Source organism: Oncorhynchus gorbuscha, linkage group LG25 (genome assembly GCF_021184085.1).
Source record: "Oncorhynchus gorbuscha isolate QuinsamMale2020 ecotype Even-year linkage group LG25, OgorEven_v1.0, whole genome shotgun sequence".
NCBI lineage: Eukaryota > Metazoa > Chordata > Actinopteri > Salmoniformes > Salmonidae > Oncorhynchus > Oncorhynchus gorbuscha.
This window is the reverse complement of record NC_060197.1, coordinates 21,360,205-21,379,382: the sequence shown is the minus strand read 5'-3', so window position 1 is coordinate 21,379,382 and position 19,178 is coordinate 21,360,205. Positions and strand designations below refer to the sequence as shown.

Here is a 19,178-nt window from a genome sequence, read left to right as displayed (position 1 = left end):
CTGGAGGAGGAAAGCCACTGACACACACACCAAAATATTCAAGCAGACAAACCACAAAGCCAGAGTCAAAAACCAAATATCCACAGGAACAACAACCACAACCCAAATCATGCACCCATGTACGCATAAACAAAAACGTACACACGTGCGCACACTCACACACTTTAAAAAGCACTCACCCCTATCTGTTGAGTCTGACACCTCTACAGGCTAGAAAAAGGTCAGCAGACACACAAACGCACGTGGCTGGTTCGTTTGAAGGTCAGACAGTCGATAGTTTATAATGCACGCACACAACACACACACACAAAAAGAGTGCTTAGCCATCACACTGACAATGCAACTCCCTGTGCGTTGCCAATACAGTGCTTCTCTATGTGGCTGAAGAGACAATGCATTCCTATGGGGACTGAAAGAGAGAGATACTACTCTAACAGCACACAGTGTGTAAGGTATGGATGGAATGGCTGAGTAGGAGACAGGAGAGAAGCTGAGAAGAAATACGATTTGAGAGGGAAGAAGGACAAAGAGGGGCCAGAGAGAAGGGGGGGAAAACGGGGAATAGAAAGGTGGAGAACACGTGTAGGAGAAAAGAGGAGTGGAGGATATGATAGAGGCACGGTTATTATTAGTCATGTAATACAGTGCTTCTCTCTCAGGTGGTCAGCTCATCCCTCCTGTATCCAGTGTGTGTGTGTGTGTGTGTGTGTGTGTGTGTGTGTGTGTGTGTGTGTGTGTGTGTGTGTGTGTGTGTGTGTGTGTGTGTGTGTGTTCATCCCTCCTGAATCTCTAAGAAAAGATGGGTCACTTCACTACTCCACTGCAGCTAAGGCACAATACAGCTCACACCACTGTAGCAGGCCACATGAAATAAAATACTATAGTATCCTGTAGTATTACTATATTTATATACTAGTATTTATATACTAGTATACACTACAGTGTTTTGAGGAAAGCTTAGTGATGAGCTTGGAGGGCACTATGGTGATCCTCTAATCCAGGTGGGAGAGGGCATTGTGTAGTATAGTATTCTAAAGTATACTAAAAGAATACTATAGCAAGCACTACACGATCAAGGGATACTACAGTGTGGAGTATAATATTCTACAGTATACTACAAAATGATGTAGTAAGCACAACACGATTGAGGAATACTAGTGTGTAGTATAATATTCCTCAGTATATTCCACAATAACAGAGAATTTTATACTAAGTAATTTAGTATTTTATATTAGACTGTAGTCTTTTTTATGTGGGACTGCACAATACACACTCAATCAAGAGTGATCCTGTGGGATCCTTGGGACGACCCTGCCCTAAACCCTAAACTTAACCATAACCCTTAATTTAACATTTTAACTTCAATGGGGTGACGTCAGAGTTGATTCGTCACAAGCATCCCACTTAGCATTTACCAATGATGTGCACATTCCAAATTCCACCAAAGACAGAGTGGCTGCATTCAATCACACCAGCACTGGGGAAAACCTCACTGCTGCAAAACAGATAGAGAGCTGCATTCACTCAGTGAAGCGGCTGTAGGTGAAATGTTGCTGCTGCTATGATTTATCCCATGTACCAACACACTTTGTCAGGTGACAAACTAAGATGAAAACACACCTTCTTCCACGGTGGAGTCTAGCTGTGTGACTTTGACAGCCAGTATGTCTACTCTCTCCTGTAGGTTGTTCATTCTTATGTAGAAGCTGTTGGCTTCATTGAACAGCTCTCCAAAGATGTCCTCCGCATGACGACCTGCAGGAGGAAGAGACACATTAGTACACAGGATAACACACACACACCTTAATCAATGGGCAGGAATTCTCTATAGTCTCACTGTGCTGTGCCCCCTGCAGAGCTGCTGTCTGACATCCAGCAGAGAACAATGCATTATAGTCTGCCTGCTCCACAGTGTGTACACACCTTATCAAGGGACCCTGCATATATATGCATATATATATATATATATATATCTCTCAATATATATGCATATATATATATATCTCTCAATATAGATATATATCTATAGATATATATATATATATCTATATATGCATATATATTTCTCAATATAGATATATAAATTAAAACAGCACCTACTGTAACATCGCTGGGTGCTATGTCAGGTTATTGACTAGATATAAGGACTTATCATTGTTATAGCACTGATACATATTGTACCACACATCAATAATGTAGTCTAACACTGAGTGAAGGTGGTTTCAAAGCACACTCAAGTGCACTTCAGTCATTGTCTCTAGGGTGGAGAGGTGGAAGTCGGAGTTGTCTTTTAGTCTAATGAAGCTTCCCTGTCAAAGGAATACCATTAGACAACAATAACAAGGTGTACTTACTTTACTACGCAAGGGATTCTACCCCGAAGTGGACACATTAGCAACCACTGGTGTTGAGGCTACTGGCATGACTAACAGACTATTATTCCAATTTATTAAATAAATAATACCCCCTTAGACACAAAGTCCTTAGATATTTATGCTATCCCATAGAAGCCATAGGGCAAAGCTGGGTGAATGTAGGGCCACAAATACTGGAAATGTATATTAGCTTCAAGAGTCAGCCTACTGGTAAGTGTCCATTTTTATCATCTGCAGGTGTCTGGGTCAGAAAGTCAAGCTAATCTATTCCCATCTCAACCTCTACAGCAGACCTGATCAGCATGCAGGATAAGTCTATAGGAGATCAGGATAACCCGAGGAGGCACAGACCAGTGAGGAGATGGATGGATTTCCAATAGGCGCACAGATCATGGCCTCACATGTTTAAACCATGCTCCTATCTCTCTCTCCTGCCCTTCACTGATGTGTTTGTTTCACACAAATAACAACCCCGCCCCCTGCACGCACACACACACACACACACACACACACACACACACACACACACACACACACACACACACACACACACACACACACACACACACACACACACACACACACACACTTACTGAGGCTACCAAGCTGTTTGATGATGGCAGCGAGGGTGCTGTTGGTAACACACTCCAGTTCACTGGTGACTCCATCAGGTACTGCACCTCGACACAGATGTCTAGGCTCTATACTGCGTTTTACCAAGGGCATGGTTTACCTATGGGGAGAGAGATGAAAGAAAGTGCAAGAAAGAGTGAGAAATGGACAAAAAAGTGAGGGAGGAAGAGAGAGGTGTCTGGGCTCTATACTGCGCTTTACCAATGGCATGGTAATTCACCTGGTGGGAAGAGATGGAGAGCGAGCTGTAAGTAGTGGTAGAGAGAGAGGCAGTAGGAAAGACAGGGTGACAAAAGAGGAAGAGTAGAAGGAGAGTTAGACAAAGGGAAGAAAGAAGTAGGGAGGGAGAAAAGAAGCACAGGAAAAGGATAAATCAAAAGTGAACATCACAGAAGACATGATATTACACTAATCAACTCAGACAGTCAGATCAGATATCCACAGCAATGAACTAAATACAAACTGCCTTCTGATCAGCCTGTAGGCCACAGAGATAACTATCTCCACTGACTTAAGAGACAGTGACCTGATCTGGGTGACTGGCTCTGTTAATATTGGGCTGGTGTCAGGCCCCCGGGGACCAGTTGCCTGCTAAGCTGCTTTGTGTCAGTGCGACTGGGATCTGTGCAGGGTCCAATGAGGCGGAATGGTTGGTTCAGTGTTAACTGTTAACTGCCACAGCTTTGTGCTGCTCCTGCTGGGCTGTCTTACCACTGGTGAGAGGACAGAATAAGGAGAGCCCCTGAACGCGTAACAAATGGCATCCTGTTCCCTATATAGTGCACTACTTTTGACCAAATCCATATGGACCCTGGTCAAATGTAGTGCCCTATAAAAAGGAAGAGTATGCCATTTGGGATGCACACCTATCATGAAAGGGGAGCACAATGTCTTTGTAGAAAAAGACTGAAAAACTCTGCTGCGAAGAACGCTCTCTCCCTCTCCAAAGAAGCTACACGTGAGATGGAACTGTAGCTCCTCTCTCTCTTCTGAATTTGGTCCATGGCCTCTTCTGCCCTTGGATTTGAACTGTGTGATGTGTGTCAGACCAGTCTGTGTGTTTGACACACACACACACACACACACACACACACACACACACACACACACACACACACACACACACACACACACACACACACACACACACACACACACACACACACACACACACACACAGAGAGAGAGAGCATGTATGAGTGTGTGAAGTATTTGTCAGTTCTCTATGTGATAGTAATTGTGACGGTGATTATCTTGGAAGTGTGGGAGTGTGTGTGGAATGGCTGACTTCCACAGCACTGACCGGGGAAAACACAGACACACCGCCTTCCAACTGAGATGGAAAAAGGGAACCAGGGCACAAATGAAAAGTGATGATGAGCGCTATTTATGTGTGTGTGTGTTGGTTGTTTGGTTTGTCCCAATTGAGCTCTGCCTGTCATCCTAACAGATAGGGTTGCAAAGGGTCGGAAACTTTCCGGTAAATTTCCGGAATTGTTCCATGGGAAGTTAAGCCAGGGAATTTTGCTTACATTTATCAAAAAAAGTTAGCCTATAAACAGTCAACTTTTTTTGTGGGATACACATTAGGCAATTTTAGGTCTTGTGGCACATTTTGGTTAAACTGTCCCCGATTCAATGGAATTGCAACCCTCTGCATGCACAGTGCATTCTTCCATCATATGTACAGCTGATTCTCAAGATCTTGCACACTATTGAGCCAATACTACTACACTGTCTGAGCCAAGGACTACATGTTTTCTGGTAAGTTTTGATTACAATACTGGGTAGAGTGAATATATGTTTTTGTTAACTAGTAAACAGTAGCCTACAGCAAAGTGTGTTTAAATAATTTCTAACTTGTTAACAATTTCTGCTAGTTAGTTTTTGCTACCATCTGAGTTTTAGCTTGCTTGAGCCTGCTAACTGAGGAGTGTTAATTCACCTGTTTCCATACATGTTTCATTTTAAGTTTTAAGATTGTTAATCTTACTGCTTAACTATTTATCAGTACATGGAATTGTATTTTTTAACTCTGTTTCCCTAATCTTTACAGGAACATTCCATGGCGCTATCTGATGTGTGGAGACATTTCACTGCAGCTAATGTAGAATGAAAAGGTGTACATTTGCAAATACTGTGCCAAATCATATGTGAAGAATGCAACAAAGATGCAGAACATCTGGCCAAGTGCATAAAGTTCCCTCAGACTCACAACAAGCAACCTCTGACAAAGGACCCTCTATTTCTATTCGAGGTGAAAATGATGAATCAGACACCTTATTGATAGCAACAGCTCATGTTCCTACCTGAATCAGAAGATTTTTTTTACACAATGGAGGAACGTAGTCAGAGAAATGCTGGTGAATGTCTTGCTCGAGCTGTGTATGCAACTGGTTCACCTCTGATGGTCACAGGCAGTGTATAGGAAGAGATTTCTGAATGTTCTTCCCCCAGCATACACCCCTCCAAACAGACATGTTTTATCGACTAATTTTCTGGATGCAGAGTTCAACATAGTTCAAGTGAAGGTCAAGCAAATCATAGAGAAAGCAGACTGTATTGCAATCATCTCTGATGGGTGGTCGATTGTTCGTGGGCAAGGAATAATTAACTACATCATCTCCACCCCTCAACCAGTATTCAACAAGAGCACAGCCACAAGGGACAACATACACACTTGTCTCTACATTGCAGATGAGCTGAAGGCAGTCATCAATGACCTTGGGCCACAGAAGGTATTTTCACTGGTGACAGACCAAGCAGCCGTCATGTTCACAGCATTGTCTAAAGTGGAGTCCTACCCTCAAATCACACCCATTGGCTGTGCTGCTCATGCAATGAATCTGCTCCTCAAGGACATCATGGCACTGAAAACAATGGGTACACTCTACAAGCGAGTCAAGGAAATGGTTAGGTATATCAAGTTATAGCAGCAATCTACCTCACCAAGCAAAGTGAGAAGAATAATAGCACCACATTGAAGCTGCCCAGCAACACCCGTTGGGGTGGTGTTGTCATCATGTTTGACAGTCTCCTGAAGGGGAAGGAGACTCTCCAAGAAATTGGCCATATCACTGTCTGCCGATATGGGCAGCCCCATCAAGAGGTTCCTCCTGGATGATGTATTTTGGAAGAGAATGGTAAATGGCCCTGGTGGATACATCTCATTATTGTAATCTATTTTTGAATATTCGATTAGGTTTGTTGACGTCAACCGCATGTTTCAATGGAGAGAGACGCTATGCTAAACTCATACTATGAATAGACAACTCCGATATGAAGTCTTTTTTTCCCTCGATGTCACGTGTCCTACCTATTTCAGTACATTAATACGTGTAACAGTTTGCAAACAAAGTAAAAACAAAAATATATAAATTCAGCAAAAAAAGAAACATCCTCTCACTGTCAACTGCATTTATTGTCAGCAAACTTAACATCTGTAAATATTTGTATGTACATAACAAGGTTCAACAAATGAGAGACAAACTGAACAAGTTCCACAGACATGTGACTAACAGAAATTAAATCATGTGTGGGGGGGGGGGGGTCAAAATCAAAATTAAGAGTCAGTTTGAGGTATGTCTGCCTCCTTGCTCGCACACGCCTTTTCAGTTCTGCCCACAAATGTTCTATAGGGTTTTGTGATGGCGACTCCAATACCTTGACTTTGCTGTCCTTAAGCCATTTTGTCACAACTTTGGAAGTCTGCTTGGGGTCATTGTCCATTTGAAGACCCATTCGCGACCAAGCTTTAACTTCCTGACTGATGTCTTGAGATGTTGCTTCAATATATCCACATAACTCTTTTGCGAGGTGCACCAGTCCCTCCAGCAGCAAAGCCAGCAGCAAAGCACCCCCCACAACATGATGCTGCCACCCCCATGCTTCATGGTTGGAATGGTGTCTACCATTATTTTTCTGAAGTCTTGGCTGAGTTCTTTTGATTTCCCATGACGTCAAGCAAAGTGGCACAGAGTTTGAAGGTAGGCCTTGAAATATATACACAGGTACACTTCCAATTGACTCAAATTATGTCAATTAGCCTATCAGAAGCTTCTGAAGCCATGACATATTTTTGGGAATTTTTCAAGCAGTTTAAAAAGGCACAGTCAACTTAGTGCATGTAAACTTCTGACCCCATGGAATTGTGATACAGTGAATTATAAGTGAAATAATCTGTCTGTAAAAAATTGATGGAAAAATACTTAGTAGATGTAGATGTCCTAACCGACTTGCCAAAACTATAGTTTGTTAACAAGAAATTTGTGGAGTGGTTGAAAAACGAGTTTTAATGACTCCAACCTAAGTGTATGTAAACTTCCGACTTCAACTGCATGCATGCATGTATGTATGTTTGTAAGCATTAGGCTTTCCCTGTAAACAAAATTCTCTCAAAAAAACAACAACATTACAACTGAATAACCTAACACCCCACTACCACCCCCACCCCATATTGCCCTTGAGTGGGTATATCCCCATTACCTAGAGGGTTGGAGCCTGTCTGTGTGTATAAGATGGAGGGATATCTTTACTTGACATGAGTAATGCCGCAGGTGTGTATGCCCCGAGTGTGAGTAATGTGTAGAGGCAGTATCAAGGTCACTCAGAAGAGTAGATCACACACACCCTCTAGTCTAGTCATCCCTTTAACCTTGAGGCCTGTCTGGCTGTCCGTCCACTTTAGGATCCACCCATCAGTCCATCCATTACCCTTTATCTCACTTTCTCTACCTCTCTGTATCCATCTTAGCTCCTTTTCCATATATTTTTTATCCTGAAAAACTCCCATCCCTAACGATTACAGGCATACAAATAACATGATGTAGCCACCACTATGCTTGAACATATGGAGTTATACTCAGAAATGGGTTGTATTGGATTTGCCCCAAACACTTTGTATTCAGGACAAGAACTTAAATTGCTTTTCCACATGTTTTGCAGTTATCATTTGATGCTTTGTTGCAAACAGGATGCATGTTTAGGATTCTGTATTCTGTACAGACCTCCTTTTCACTCTGTCAATTAGGGTTAGTAATTGTGGAGTAACTACAATGTTGTTGATCCATCCTCAGTTTAATGGCTGTGATAGAATACGAACTATTTTAAAGTCACCATTGGCCTCATGGTGAAATCCATGAGTGGTTTTCTTCCTCTCCAGCCACTGAGTTAGGAAGGACACCTGTTAGGAAGGACACCTGTTAGGAAGGACATCCAAAGTGTAAATAATAACTTTACCATGCTCAAAAGGAAATTCAATATACCAATAGGTGCCCTTCTTTGTGAGGCATTGGAAAACCTCCCAGGTCTTTGTGGTTGAATTGGTGTTTGAAATGCACTGCTCGGCTGAAGGACGTCACAGATAATTGTTTTTGGGGTACAGCGATGAGGAAGTTATTCAAAAATCTGGTTAAACACTTATTGCACACAGAGTGAGTCCATGCAACTTATGTAACATGTTAAGCACATTTTTACAGTGAGTGTGTGTTAACTGAAGAGTAGAAGGTTTCATCCAGTGTTTTTCCCTTACTGTCACAATGACATGCAGATCATTATGCATGTACTATATATTCATTCCGCCACACTGATCCAGCGAAATCACAAGTAGGCCTTTGTAAATATAAACAAATTAGCCATTCTATGCAGCATTATACACCAAGTATACAAAGCATTAAGGACTCTTGCACTTTCTATTATATAGACTGACCAGGTGAAAGCTATGATCCCTTGTCAATGTCACCTGTTAAATCCACTTTTTAAAAAAAATCACTGTTTCCCGGTAGGCCGAACATTATAAATAAGAATTTGTTCTTATTTTCAATGACGGCCTAGAAACAGTAGGTTAACTGCCTTGTTCAGGGGCAGAACGACAGCTCGGGGATTTGTCAGCTCAGGGATTTGTACTTGCAACCTAGTCCAACGCTCTAACCACTAGGCTACGCTGCCGCTGCCTCGAAGTTGACTGAGAACCCATTCTCATTTACAGCAACAACCTGGGGAACAGTTACAGGGGAGAGAAAGGGGATGCATGAGCCAATTGGAAGCTGGGGATGATTAGGTGGCCATGATGGTATGAGGCCAGATTGTGGCTTAATACCCTTACTCTTACGATAAGTGACCACAGAGAGTCAGGTCACCCATTTAATGTTCCATCTGAAAGACAGCACCCTACACAGGGCAATTTCCCCAACCACTGTCCTGGGGCATTGGCACATGTTAGACCATATTTTAGACTTCCAGCAGCATCTGGTCTCCCATGCAGGGACCAATAAGGACCAATCCTGCTTAGCTTCAGAGGCAAGCCAGCAGTGGGATGCATAGCTTGTGTTGCTACAGTAGTGGTTTTTTGTTTAAAGCTACATAGTAGGATAGAGCAGCAGGTGAGTAGAGGCTAGTAAAAGGGAGGAGAGCGGTGCCAAGGGGGCTGTTGCTATAGCAACATGCTGAGAAACCTGCTCTAGACATGTGCAGCAGTGGAACCCAATGCGACATTGCAATAGTGATGGAGCGAGAGAAAAGGGAAAGACCGAAAGATTGTCTAAGCTAATCTAGATCTAATCTAGATCTAATACAGTACATAATGCCTATGCTGTGTGCCTTGGCTAGGTTTTGTGTGACCCAGTGCGTAATTAACAAACTTAATTAACACTCTTCCTGGAGTCAGCCGTGTGATGATTCTAACCTGGATTACTTTCAGACAGGTGAGTGTGATTGTCATCTGGTCATAATACAGTAACTGCCCTGGAAGGCGGTCCTTAACTAAATTCCATGGCTGCCCTGGATGGCTCGCTGGCCTAACTAAGCATAATGATCCTTATCTCACTTGACCTACAGACACCGCCACTCTCCAGATGGAAAAAGGTGGAAGGGGGAGGGTTAGACGAGAGCAGGGTCAACAGGGATGAAGTCGAGTGAGGAGAGGGAGAAGGGTGAGGCCATGAGGGAAAGCAGGGAGGGGGAGGGATGAACAGAAGGCTGACTAAGTGGTATCTCTGTCCCTGCCTGGCCTCCCTGTAGGAATGTGTGTTAAAGTCCCAGAGCTAATGCTATCAACATAATCATCCTTTAACCACCTACTGTGACACCAGTCTGCTACAGTCTAGAGGTCGCTAGGCTAACATTATGGCTAATTAGTTAGCTGTGACATTATGGCTTATGGATATAGTTAGCTGGTGACACCAGTCTGCTATGGTTCGAGCTGAATCACAACCGGTCTTATGGATATACATGGGTTCTTTACATTTATTTTAACTAGGAAAGACAGTTATATAAAATAGGAAGTAAGTCTGTTATACCCAGACCTCTGATTGTGAGAGACATTGGCTAGCAGTCTGTTAGTCTTAGAGGTTGCTGGGCTAACACAAGCTTAGCTTCATGCTAAATAGCTAGCTACCCTATATGTATCCAGCTAGATGCTAATACAGAGAAAGACAGGGCAAAAGTCTGCTCACTATATGCTAACCACCCACTAATACACCAGTCTGCTACAGTCTAGTTGCTAGGCAAACGTTACAGGTTAATTAGCTAGCCTCTGCAAATATAGCTATGAACACACAGAGAGAGAGAGAGAGACAGGGCATGGGTCTGATAGCTATCCACTCCCCACTTTCTGAGAGAGACATGGTCTGGCTAACACAGGGGTTGATTAGTCAGACAGCGTAACAGAAATATTTAGATAGGCAGGGTTAAAACATTGAATGAAATAAATCCAAAGATTGTGTCACTACATAGAAATACATTTTCAATATGCATGTAATTTTATCATTTCAATTGCTACCACAAGAGAGAGAGAGAGTTGACTGCCTTTGAACTGCCCCGATTCCACAGTCTCAAGTAGCCCCCCCCCTCTCAACTCTTTGATGCGTGTGTTTGTTGACGCTCACAGGAGAGTTCCATTGTATGGGTCATTATCCTGAGATGGAATTACGACTGCACTTCAAGCCACTAATACTAAACCAAAATTACGCAAAATACTATCCCTCCCCTCATTGACTCGTGCAAGTTCCATGGTACGAGTCATTACACAGAAATGAAATTACGACTGCACTTCAAGCCGCTAATCCTAAACCCAAATTACTGAAGGCACACTACCACCCTCCCTCCCCCTTTTTCAGAAGATGGGTTTGGTGGAGGCGTTGCCATGGTTTCCTTTGAAGTCCTCTAACTTTGGCTTCAAATAAAAAGTGAGGGGCAGCAGAGAGCGAGAGAAAGGGGAAAAGGAGGGTGGGAGAAAGAGGGGGTAGAATGAGATAAAGTACAGAACGAGACAGGTAGGTAGACAAAGAGAGAGCATGAGAGAGCTTGCACAAGGCAAGGAGAACAAGGCCGTTTCCTGTCGTTGTGTTACGACACAGAGGGAGACACAGGTCAGGTGAGGGATTACCAAACAGTCACTGTAAAAGTACTGTGAATAAAACATGGCCATAGGAGTGTTCCTCCTATGATGTCATACTGTAGGTTCATAACATGGAGAGGAGCTGCAGAGGGCTGCCCTGGAAAGCACACACATACCAAATAGCTTTTGTCCTCATGGGCATATATACAGTTGAAGTCGGAAGGTTACATACACCTTAGACAAATACTTTTAAACCAGTGGCTCTTAAACTTGGAGGTACTGAACCCCACCAGTTTCATATGCGCATTCACCGAACCCTTCTTAATTGGTAAAATAAAATATGATTTTTTCAAATTCAAAACATAGGTATATATTTTACTGGTGCACAAAATGAACCGTGCATCAACATCACTGTGTTCAAAGAACAAAATCATCAAAACATGATTTTCACTCAAAAACATAATAATGAATATTTACTGCAAATCAGTGTGACTTCTGCTGTTGCCTTTCAGAGACAAGTTCAGAAATGCGCGGCTTCACCTTGGCAAGTGCCACTCTCATGTCATTTTCGCAACAAAGTCTGTTCCTTTTCTTCGTTTTTATGTCCAGCATCCTCGAAAAGGATTGCTCGCAAAGATATATGTTGTAACAAATGGTATGAAAATCTCCAGAGCTTTCTTAGCAATAACAGGATACGTTACCATTTGTTGACACCAAAACATTGTAAGCGTTGCTGTTCTGAAGAGTTGCTGTTGAACCTGGCTTTGGTGAATTTCAATGATTTCGTCGAGGTATTCATTTACATTTACATTTAAGTCATTTAGCAGACGCTCTTATCCAGAGCGACTTACAAATTGGTGCATTCACCTTACGACTATTGTAAAGTGGAACAGCCACTTTACAATAGTGCATCGAAATCTTTTAAGGGGGGGGGGTGAGAAGGATTACTTTATCCTATCCTAGGTATTCCTTAAAGAGGTGGGGTTTCAGGTGTCTCCGGAAGGTGGTGATTGACTCCGCTGTCCTGGAGTCGTGAGGGAGTTTGTTCCACCATTGGGGGGCCAGAGCAGCGAAGAGTTTTGACTGGGCTGAGCGGGAACTGTACTTCCTCAGTGGTAGGGAGGCGAGCAGGCCAGAGGTGGATGAACGCAGTGCCCTTGTTTGAGTGTATGGCCTGATCAGAGCCTGGAGGTACTGAGGTGCCGTTCCCCTCACAGCTCCGTAGGCAAGCACCATGGTCTTGTAGCGGATGCGAACTTCAACTGGAAGCCAGTGGAGAGAGCGGAGGAGCGGGGTGACGTGAGAGAACTTGGGAAGGTTGAACACCAGACGGGCTGCGGCGTTCTGGATGAGTTGTAGGGGTTTAATGGCACAGGCAGGGAGCCCAGCCAACAGCGAGTTGCAGTAATCCAGACGGGAGATGACAAGTGCCTGGATTAGGACCTGCGCCGCTTCCTGTGTGAGGCAGGGTCGTACTCTGCGGATGTTGTAGAGCATGAACCTACAGGAGCGGGCCGCCGCCTTGATGTTAGTTGAGAACGACAGGGTGTTGTCCAGGATCACGCCAAGGTTCTTAGCGCTCTGGGAGGAGGACACAATGGAGTTGTCAACCGTGATGGCGAGATCATGGAACGGGTAGTCCTTCCCCGGGAGGAAGAGCAGCTCCGTCTTGCCGAGGTTCAGCTTGAGGTGGTGATCCGTCATCCACACTGATATGTCTGCCAGACATGGAGATGCGATTCGCCACCTGGTCATCATTGACATCTGTTGTTTCAACACTAAACATGAACGGCTGTCTCACCCATACTGGATATGACTCTTGTAGGGGAGTATCCGTCGAGAGACTTTGCAAGCTCATCTAAGTGTGTGGCAATTGCTTGCTTCAGTTCCGCGGGTACAGAAATGTCTCAGATTCCAGATACATCTTCGATCTTACTTACACAGTCGTCCAGCAGGGGAAAGTTTGCGAAGTTATCGTTCTCTGTTCATCGTTTCCATAACGGTAGCTTTTTTTGAAAAGCCTTCAGGTTTTCCTCAGCTTCGATGATGTCGACTCCACCGCCCTGCATCTTTTGATTGAGATGATTGAGAGCTGCGAAGATATCAGCCATGTACACTAAAATGAGAATGAACTCAGAATTTTTGAAGCAATCTGTATGACAATGTTGGTGCTCTTGCAAAAACAGGGCTAATTCCACACACATGGCAAAAACACAATTCAGCACCTGTCCCCGGAATAACCACAGAATGTTAGAATGGTACAGAAGTACCTCGAATTCAGAGCCCATTTCTTTACACAGCTCACTGAAGATGTGGTGCCTCAGAGCACTCGTTCGCACATAGTTCACGCATTCCACTACAATTTTTTATACTTCTGCCAGTTTTGAGGCAAGGTTTTGGTTGCCAATGCATGCCTGTGCAGAATACAATGCGTAACAATGATGTGTGGTGCATTGGCTTTCACTAGCACACCAAAACCAGACTTTCTTCCCAGCATGACTGAAGCTCCGTCCGAACAAACTGCAGAAACCATATCCCACAAAAGATTGTTGTCTTTGAAGAAGTCATCCACAAGTTTATTCACATCGGCTGCCTTAGTTGTTGTTGTAAGAGGCTTACAAAATAAAAAAATCTTCCTTTATCACGTCGTCTTTCACGTAGTGCACGAATACAGCAAGCTGGCTTAGATTGGAAACGACTGTGGTCTCGTCGAGTTGAAGGCTGAATTTTGCCGGGCTTGAAATCAGATCGGCAACTACATGAGCCAAGATGTCTTTGCTCATGTCCTCTATTCTGTCGCTGATGGTGTCATTTGAAAGAGGAATTTGGGATAACTTAACTTCAGCCTCTTTTCCCAGCATGATATTCGCCATCTTCAACACACCTGGTTTTATGAGTGTTTCACCAATGGTGTGTGGCTTGCCCTGCTTTGCGATCAGGTAAGCAACTTCGTACGATGCTGTGAGAATCGGTTTGTTGATGGGTACAAAGCCGAGAACAGGCAGAGTAGCCTTTTCATCAAATCTGGCTCTCTTCACCTTGAATTCAGCGAGCGTTGTGTTCTTGTATTTTCCATCTCCATGCATCTTAAGGAAGTGTTCTTAGTTTCGCCGGTGCTACACTAGAATTACTCAACTTGGCATTGCAAATCATGCAGTTAGGACGCTGACTCCCATCACATTCCGTTATACATGTGAATCCATATTGTACATATTCGTCCGACCACTTTCTTTTTTTGCTCGACATAGTAAGTATGAAGGGATTAAAATATTAAGAAAGAAATCACAAGACGTACAATCACGGCAGTCACAAGTCGACTACTGAGCGAACCAAATTCCCTGCAGCACAGATAGGCCAAGCGATGTAGCGTGATCACCTGCAGTCAATGATGGCCAAGCGGGGCATGTTATCACGAATCATACGAGTCAGTTGTGTGTCTTGACCTCCGCCGAACCCCTGAGAATGACTCACCGAACCCCTGTGGTTCGACCGAACCCCTGTGGTTCGACCGAACCCAGGTTAAGAACGACTGTTATAAACTCAGTTTTTCACAAGTTTAAGACAATTAATCAGAGTAAAATTCCCTGTCTTAGGTCAGTTAGGATCACCACTTTATTTTAAGAATGTGAAATGTCAGAAAAATAGCAGAGGATGATTTATTTCAGCTTTTCATTTCTTTCATCACATTCCCAGTGGGTCAGAAGTTTACATACACTCAATTAGTATTTGGTAGCATTGCCTTTAAATTGTTTCACTTGGGTCAAACGTTCCGGGCAGCCTTCCACAAGCTCCCCACAATAAGTTGGGTGAATTTTTGCCCATTCCTCCTTACAGATACGTCAGAGATTGCATAGCAGTTCCGACGTCTTTTGTCCTCGTCTGGTCATGTCCCATATATATAAAAAATATATATATTTAAAAAATTCATACATTTTTTACATTTTCCATAAACTCATCTTCAAAACACTCTCCTGCAACCCTCCTCACCAATTTATAAAAAAGTATTATTTACCTCAAATATGTAATCCTCCATGAAGCTAGCCAGAAACTAGCCAGAAGCTAATCCAGAAGCTAGTTAGCTTCTTTACTGGCACATCGTTAGTATTCAGCGAACCACGGTTTGTGGTCATCAGCTATCCTTTAGCTTGAAAATCTATCGCCAGTTTTATACAGCGCGGCTCGGCTCGGAACAGAACATACCGGACCAATTTCTCTCTCCATGTCCCTGGATTTCAACCGCTAACTCTGTGTCATGTCTTGGTCATTGTATTTTGTGTTTTCGTTATATATTTGGTCAGGCCAGGGTGTGACATGGGTTTATATGTTGTGGTTCGTATTGTTTTTTTTTGTAGTTATTGGGATTACGGCTGAGTAGGGGTGTTGCATAGACTTGGCTGCCTGAGGCGGTTCTCAATCAGAGTCAGGTGATTCTCGTTGTCTCTGATTGGGAACCGTATTTAGGTAGCCTGGGTTTCACTTTGTATTTCGTGGGTGATTGTTCCTGTCTCTGTGTAGTTTCACCAGATAGGCTGTAATTAGGTTTCACGTTCCGTTTGTTGTTTTGTATTTGTATCAGTAATTTCATGTACCACGATTCTTTCATTAAAGACATGAGTAACCGACCCCCTGCATTTCGGTCCGACTCTCTTTCTACAAACGAAGAACGCCGTTACACTCTGGACATTCATACCTGGATCTCACAGCTAGCTAGCTAGCTGCTATCCGTGTGACTAATCGGCTTTTGTCGATTCCGGAGCAAACATCAATTATTCCGGAGCGAGCCAGCTGAAGAGTTCCATCAATCACTCCTGGGCTGCAGTCACCTATCCGGACCCATTTTACTGCCTACGCGGAGCCCCACCGGGCCTTCACAACTGGACTGCCGACGTTATCTACCCGAAGGAGTTATCCGGCTGGCTCCTCCATCGCGACGTTACCTGAACGCCCATCTGCGGCCAGCTAACCGTTAGCTGTCTTATCGTCTGCTATCTGAATAAACAATCGGACAATTTATTTATTTATTTTTATTATTATTATTTTTCTTCTTGGGCCTCTAACTATATCTATTGTTTTTATTTATGTTGTTGTTGTAGAGGGGATTAATCCAAATCACACCACACGGAACCCCACTAATCCACTGACGGAACGCAAGAGGTGGCTAATAACAGACCTCCATCCTATGCTAGCTTGCTACGGATGGCCTGGCTAGCTGTCTAAATCGCCGTGACCCCCAACCAACCTCTCCACTCACCGGACCCTTTTGATCACTCGACTAAGCATGCCTCTCCTTAATGTCAATATGCCTTGTCCATTGCTGTTCTGGTTAGTGTTTATTGGCTTATTTCACTGTAGAGCCTCACTATACCTTATCCAAACTATTAGTTCCACCACCCACACATGCGATGACATCTCCTGGTTTCAATGATGTTTCTAGAGACAATATCTCTCTCATCATCACTCAATACCTAGGTTTACCTCCACTGTATTCACATCCTACCATACCTTTGTCTATACATTATACCTTGATGCTATTTTATTACCCCCAGAAACCTCCTTTTACTCTCTGTTCCAGACATTCTAGACGACCAATTCTTATTGCTTTTAGCCGCACCCTTATTCTACTCCTCCTCTGTTCCTCTGGCGATGTAGAGGTGAATCCAGGCCCTGCAGTGCCTAGCTCCACTCCTATTCCCCAGGTGCTCTCTTTTGACGACTTCTGTAACCGTAATAGCCTTGGTTTCATGCATGTTAACATTAGAAGCCTCCTCCCTAAGTTTGTTCTATTCACTGCTTTAGCACACTCTGCCAACCCGGATGTTCTAGCTGTGTCTGAATCCTGGCTTACGAAGACCACCAAAAATTCTGAAATTTTAATTCCAAACTACAACATTTTCAGACAAGATAGAACTGCCAAAGGGGGCAGTGTTGCAATCTACTGCAAAGATAGTAGGACAGACCTCTGCAGGCTATCCAGGTCTGTACCCAAACAATTTGAACTTCTACTTTTAAAATCCACCTCTCTAAAAACAAGTCTCATTTTTGCCGCCTGCTATAGACCACCCTCCACCCCCAGCTGTGCTCTGGACACCATATGTGAACTGATTGCCCCCCATCTATCTTCAGAGCTCATGCTGCTAGGCGACCTAAACTGGAACATGCTTAACACCCCAGCCATCCTACAATCTAAACTTGATGCCCTCAATCTCACACAAATTATCAATGAACCTACCAGGTACCTCCCCAAAGCCTTAAACACGGGCACCCTCATAGATATCATCCTAACCAACTTGCCCTCTAAATACACCTCTGCTGTCTTCAACCAAGATCTCAGCGATCACTGCCTCATTGCCACTCATCACTGTAAAACGCTCCCTGAAACACTTCAGCGAGCAGGCCTTTCTAATCGACCTGGCCGGGGTATCCTGGAAGGATATTGATCTCATCCCGTCAGTAGAGGATGCCTGGATATTTTTCTTAAATGCCTTCCTAACCATCTTAAATAAACATACCCCATTCAAGAAATTTAGAACCAGGAACAGATATAGCCCTTGGTTCTCCCCAGACCTGACTGCCCTTAACCAACACAAAAACATCATATGGCTTTCTGCATTAGCATCGAACAGCCCCCGTGATTTGCAGCTGTTCAGGGAAGCTAGAAACCATTATACACAGGCAGTTAGAAAAGCCAAGGCTAGATTTTTCAAGCAGAAATTTGCTTCCTGCAACACTAACTCAAAAAAGTTCTGGGACACTGTAAAGTCCATGGAGAATAAGAACACCTCCTCCCAGCTGCCCACTGCACTGAAGATAGGAAACACTGTCACCACTGATAAATCCACCATAATTGAGAATTTCAATAAGCATTTTTCTACGGCTGGCCATGCTTTCCACCTGGCTACTCCTACCCCGGTCAACAGCACTGCACCCCCACAGCAACTCGCCCAAGCCTTCTCCATTTCTCCTTCTCCCAAATCCATTCAGCTGATGTTCTGAAAGAGCTGCAAAATCTGGACCCCTACAAATCAGCCGGGCTAGACAATCTGGACCCTTTCTTTCTAAAATGATCTGCCGAAATTGTTGCCACCCTATTACTAGCCTGTTCAACCTCTCTTTCGTGTCGTCTGAGATTCCCAAATATTGGAAAGCAGCTGCGGTCATCCCCCTCTTCAAAAGGGGGGAACACTCTTGACCCAAACTGCTACAGACCTATATCTATCCTACCCTGCCTTTCTAAGGTCTTCGAAAGCCAAGTCAAAAAACAGATTACCGACCATTTCGAATCTCACCATACCTTCTCCGCTATGCAATCTGGTTTCAGAGCTGGTCATGGGTGCACCTCAGCCACGCTCAAGGTCCTAAACGATATCTTAACCGCCATCGATAAGAAACATTACTGTTCAGCCGTATTCATTGATCTGGCCAAGGCTTTCAACTCTGTCAATCACCACATCCGTTTCTCAAATGATTGCCTCGCCTGGTTCACCAACTACTTCTCTGATAGAGTTCAGTGTGTCAAATCGGAGGGTCTGCTGTCCGGACCTCTGGCAATCTCTATGGGGGTGCTACAGGGTTCAATTCTTGGACCGACTCTCTTCTCTGTATACATCAATGAGGTCGCTCTTGCTGCTGGTGAGTCTCTGATCCACCTCTACGCAGACGACACCATTCTGTATACTTCTGGCCCTTCTTTGGACAATGTGTTTACAATCCTCCAGGCAAGCATCAATGCCATACAACTCTCCTTCCGTGGCCTTCAATTGCTCTTAAATACAAGTAAAACTAAATGCATGCTCTTCAACCGATCGCTACCTGCACCTACCCGCCTGTCCAACATC

The 19,178-nt window shown here is 43.8% G+C and overlaps 1 protein-coding gene across 4 annotated transcripts in view; it reads right to left on the bottom strand.

Moving 5' to 3' along the window:
• Positions 1 to 19,178, bottom strand: part of zgc:109889 (uncharacterized protein LOC553542 homolog) — a 67,404-nt gene that overhangs the window by 31,586 nt on the left and 16,640 nt on the right. For 3 of the 4 annotated variants that reach the window (XM_046329054.1, XM_046329056.1, XM_046329057.1), the window contains exons 2-3: positions 2,969 to 3,108; positions 1,621 to 1,755 (exon numbers count right to left, since the gene is read on the bottom strand). In XM_046329054.1, coding sequence (XP_046185010.1) covers positions 1,621 to 1,755; positions 2,969 to 3,101 — 268 coding nt within the window. In that variant the 5' untranslated portion in view covers positions 3,102 to 3,108. Of the gene's footprint in view, positions 1 to 1,620; positions 1,756 to 2,968; positions 3,109 to 3,228; positions 3,254 to 19,178 lie in introns of all 4 variants that reach the window. The other variant, XM_046329055.1, reaches the window with a different exon arrangement.